This window comes from Arachis hypogaea, chromosome 4 (genome assembly GCF_003086295.3).
Source record: "Arachis hypogaea cultivar Tifrunner chromosome 4, arahy.Tifrunner.gnm2.J5K5, whole genome shotgun sequence".
NCBI lineage: Eukaryota > Viridiplantae > Streptophyta > Magnoliopsida > Fabales > Fabaceae > Arachis > Arachis hypogaea.
In genome coordinates, this window is record NC_092039.1 from 15081498 (window position 1) to 15086881 (window position 5384).

General features: G+C 35.2%; 1 protein-coding gene across 1 annotated transcript; it reads left to right on the plus strand.

Annotated features, from left to right (window-relative positions):
• Positions 1-1576: 1576 nt before the first annotated feature.
• On the plus strand, positions 1577-4874 carry LOC112796375 (COBRA-like protein 7). Its single transcript, XM_025838803.3, has 3 exons — positions 1577-2158; positions 3228-3609; positions 3748-4874. The coding sequence occupies exons 1-3, from the start codon at positions 1633-1635 to the stop codon at positions 4784-4786; spliced, it is 1947 nt and encodes a 648-aa protein (XP_025694588.1). The 5' UTR covers positions 1577-1632; the 3' UTR covers positions 4787-4874.
• Positions 4875-5384: the final 510 nt, after the last annotated feature.

Consider the following 5384-nt stretch of genomic DNA (forward strand, 5'->3'; position numbering starts at 1 on the left):
GTATGAAGTGAGTATTGGGTACCGTGTGATTTATGAGTTCTCGCATCCTCCCATTGAATTTTGCCTAGAGATTATGAGACAACGAAATTTGGGGCGAGAACTGTGGAAACTGAAAATCCCAGCGAAGATTAAGATTTTTTTCTGGAAGAGCTTTCATGAAAAGCTTCCAATACTACAAAAGCTTCATCATCGTATCCCATCGATTCAACCCATCTACCGAAGATGCTTACAATTCCTAAAAACAATCAATCGTTGCATCTTCCATTGTGAGAAATCAAAGGAGATTTGGTTAAAAATGGGTTTACTAGCTGTTAGAAGGGGCACCGAAGACTCTGATTTCTATGTTGAGTGGAACTTGAGAATGGGAATCTTACATACCAAACTCAGTAGCTCCTCTCAAAGGATGATGATAGTGATTTTGAACCGATCCTTATGAAAAATTAGGAACAGATTCATTTTTGATAATGTATCAACTAGTGTGGTAGAGATATGGCATCGATTTTGAAACTATAGAAAGAGTTTCAACAAATTTTTAATTCTTAATTGATAAATATTTTATTTTATTTTATTTTATTTTATTGGATTATTATATGTTATTTCTATAATTAAGTGTTAGGAGTCTCTTATTTTTTTTACTTATTTTATATATAAATACATATATTTTTTTCGTTTTATGAATAAAATGATCTGATTTTAAAAAAAAAAAAAAAGAAAGAGAAAAAGGAATACTTTAAGATTTCAGAGAGGCAACAAATTTTTTGTACTTAAATTGGAGCCTTGTCTTTGGAGTGTTTCCCATGACACACACTTGTTCTCAGCACCAAGTCAACGTTAAGAATCCGTAAATGCTTCCGAATTCAACAAACCAAAGTCATATCACCCTCTATAAGAATTTAATATTTAAACCTAAAATTTAAAATAATAAGTAAAATCCAATTAATATAATTAGCAACCTACTCTCAAATACCACTTCAACTACGTTAGCTAAGCCAAATGGCCAAACCATCATTGTCCTTGGCCATGTCTATCCAAAACTAATACATACATCATCAACTCCAAATTCATCGTAGCTTAAACCAGTCTTCATGAAAAACGACCAAGACAATTTATTTAGCAAATCTAAAAAAAACAACTGAAGACTAAATAATTAAAATACTATACAATAATAATAATGTTAAGTAATATATATTAAAATTAGTAATTAATATAAAATATATATTAAAAATAAGTTAAACAATATATATATTTATACATAAATATATAATAATTAATTTTTGTGATTAATTTTAGTGTTTACGAAATATTTTTGATATAATAAATATGTCTTTATTTAATTTGCCCCTGTATCAAAATTAAATCTAAAGTATAATATTGGTGGTCTAATTAACTAACAAAACTGAAAACTATACTTTAAACCTTTGAATAGTCATCATTCACTACTAGTATATTCTTACTATACAAGCAAACATACAAGGGATGATGCTCTTTCATTTGAAACACTCCAAGACGGCAAAAACTTTAGGATAAAATTAAAATAAATTAATTATTAAATCTATATGATGTTATATCTTCCAATAAACTAACTCATATTTATAACCCTTCTCACTTTCAAAAACAAACTAATACGTAACCATGGCCATGGCCTTGCATGACCATGTCTTCTTCTACATCTTTGTCATCATCTCCGCCGCGCCATTATCGCTCTCTCAGCCGCAAGCCGCCTCCTCCTGCAACGGAATATTCCTTTCTTACACTTACACGGGCGGCTACCGCCTGCCGCCGAACACGTCCGACACCGCGGACCAGCCATACCGGTTCACGTCGGAGCTGACGGTGCTAAACTACGGCCTAGAGGATCTGAAGTCATGGAAGGTGTTCGTGGGTTTCCGGCACCGGGAGTGGCTGGTTTCCGCGTCGAACGCGGAGCTGGCGGACGGCACAGGGCTCCCTGCTGCCGTCGGAAACGGGACAGTTTTGGAGGGGTCCGAGGTGAGGGACTTGAAGACGGCAGCGGAGACCGCGGGGGACTTAAAACAGATGATGCTAACGGTGGGCATGGTGGGGACGGTGTTTGGGGTGGCGCCACCCAATGTTCCCATGCCTTCCACCATTAGGCTCTCTAATGATGGTTTTATTTGTCGTAAACCCACTTCTCAAGGTAAAATTAAAGGCTTCCTTCCAATCTATAATTATATCAAGACAACTATATTTAAGAATTTTTTATTAGTCAATAAATTATTATATATATAAAATATGATTCGAACATTCAACTTCGATTTTATAGACTACTGATTCTTTCGATTCAAATTGATTATTCTATAATTATATTTAAGAGTTTAATTTTTATTTACGGATATATTTTGTGTGAAACATCATCTAATTACATTGACTTTTTAAATAACCATTTACCATCAATTATAAAAATTAATTATATTTTACTGAATAATATATTAAGTGAGTAACACTGGTCAACTTTTTTTTAAGAAATGTCAGGTGACCAACATGTTTTTCCTAAGTGTTGTATAATCAATCTTTCTTTTGTATATGAAGGCATGATTTTTTTTTTCTTTTTTCTTTTTGGCATTAGTTAGATAATAGATATTATGTGCAATTCAATTGTGTGGGTATGTATTTTACGCTTAGTCTGATAATAAGAGGAAAAAAATCGATACAATAGAAACGTAACTACAAGAGTATATGTATATGTATAAATGTAGGGATTTTAGTTAAGATTGTATTAAAATTATTGAAACTATTCATATTTTTACGTAAACATATTCATGAATGAAAATTTTCAAGACTTCCATCATTTTCTTCTTATTTTCCTTTAAATTTTTTAAGTTGTGTGTTTTTATACAAAGATTAACAAAACTAGATTGGTCGAGTAGTAATCAAAATTTCAAAATTGTCCTTTTTTAATGTCCCTATTTGCGGGGTTCATTAGAATTGTAACCTCGAAAGACGAATTACTAATATATATGTTCTGTGATGAAAATTATTTCTCAATTCAGATGATTCAATGCTTAATTTCCTGATGGAAAATATATAGTCTTAACTTTTTTCTACTTTATGTGTGAATATCATTGATTCATAGGGTAATGTATACTAATACTACATATGATAAAGGAAGCAAATGAAATATTCCTTTTCCTTCTCACCAACCACCAAGTGTTTGCGTTTTTGCCCATGAGAATGCTTACTGCTCTTCTTATGGTTTTTGTCATCAGGTAACAATGAGACACATACATGTTGCACAGTTGATCCCAATTCCAAAACAAACACACCCACAGATGAACAAGAATTCCCACTCCCTCAGAAAGGTGGTGACCTTAGCATAATCTATGATGTCACAAAAACATATGATTCGAATTACTGGGCAGAGGTCACAGTTTCAAACAAAAACTCCATTGGCCGTCTTGACCATTGGAAACTCAGCTGGGAATGGATCAATGATGAGTTCATATACACAATGAAAGGTGCATATCCATCAAATGTTGATTCTTCTGAATGTATCTTTGGTTCACAAGGTGAGTACTACAAGGAACTTGACTTTGCCGATGTGTTGAACTGTGAAAGAAGGCCAACCGTAGTTGATCTCCCTCCATCAAGGTTTGATGCTTCGATGCACAAATATTTCATTGAATCGTTATTTTACTCACACATATGTATCTGCATTAAATGCTATTACTTTAAACTTGTATTGTATGTATTGTCTTTAATGCTTGTACTTGTATTTGTGTAACATAGGTTCAATGATTCAAAACTTGGTAAAGTCCCATTTTGCTGCAGAAATGGTACATTGTTGCCACCCACAATGGATCCTAGTAAGTCAATTTCAAGGTTCCAAATGCAGGTCTTCAAGATGCCTCCGAACATCAATCGTTCCCACCTTGCGCCACCTAGGAACTGGAAGATAAGTGGTGAGGAACTCAACCCTGAATACCAATGTGGGAATCCTGTTAGGGTGAGTCCTAGCGAGTCTCTGGATCCAACAGGGTTGCCATCAAATACATCTGCAATTGCAAGTTGGCAAATTCTCTGCAACATAACAAGGAACACAAGAAAAAGCAAATGTTGTGTCTCATTTTCAGCTTTTTTCAATGAATCTGTTGTTCCCTGCCAAACATGTGCATGTGGATGCTCCGCGAAGCCAGAGAGGACGTGCAGTGTGGCTGAACCGGCTGTGCTGCTTCCCCCGGAGGCACTTCTTGTTCCATTTGAGAATAGAACAAAAATGGCTCATACTTGGGCTGAAAGAAAGCATCTATCAGTGCCTAATCCTATGCCTTGTGGTGATAACTGTGGTGTGAGCATCAACTGGCATGTGAATACAGATTACCGGCGAGGTTGGACTGCAAGGATCACGCTTTTCAACTGGGGCGAAACTGATTTCGCAGACTGGTTTGTCGCAGTGGAAATGGATAAAGCGGCCCCTGGTTTTGAGAAAATGTACTCATTCAATGCTAGTTCATTAGACAAAGTGAAGAACACAATATTCATGCAAGGAAAGGAAGGATTGAACTTCCTTGTAGCCGAAGCAAATGGATCCAACCCAAAAAAAGATCCGAAGGTGCCCGGGAAACAACAATCCGTGATCTCATTTAGAAAGAAAAATACTCCTGGAATCAAAGTGGTAGATGGTGATGGATTTCCCAATAAAGTATTCTTCAATGGGGAGGAATGTTCTCTTCCTTTGGTATATCCAAGCAGTGGTTTCAGGAATGAGTTTTCTTTTGTTCCCGTGTTGCTCCTGATGTTGTTGCCAATCATATGGATGTGGCAATAGTGGCATTGTTTGATTTTTGGTTCGGTACAGAGAATTGTAAAATTGCATTTCTTTAAACTGAAATTTATAATTTTTCTTGTTTTACACAGATGACACTGACCTTTGCAGTACTTTTCTTTTTTGTTAGGTGGATTAGACAACCCCAATTGTAGGTACCCCAATTAGATTGGACAATCTTTAATCCTAGATACCACACAACACATCCACATACACCTCACACACTTACCAATTTTTTTCTTCTTAGTTGCAATTGCTAGAATTTAAACCCGGGACGTTTGAAGTGAGGAGGGGGAGATATGCATATGAGCTACGGCTCATTGACACCTTTTGCAGTACCTTACGAGGCTCATTTTTTTTCCTAATGGAAAAAACGTTAGCGTAGTGCAATGAAATGGGCATAAGCAAAAAATTTTTACTATTATAGTGTCAGTCCAAAACGCAATCTGTGTTTTATTCTTTATTTTATGGACAAATTAAACAAACGCAGTTTGCGTTTTAGTTTTTTAAAGTATTTCAATATTTTTTTATTTCGTTTTAGCCCAAATGCAGCCTGCGTTTAGTAGGGTCATTTTTTTTTTGAAATAACAAAACGCAGCTT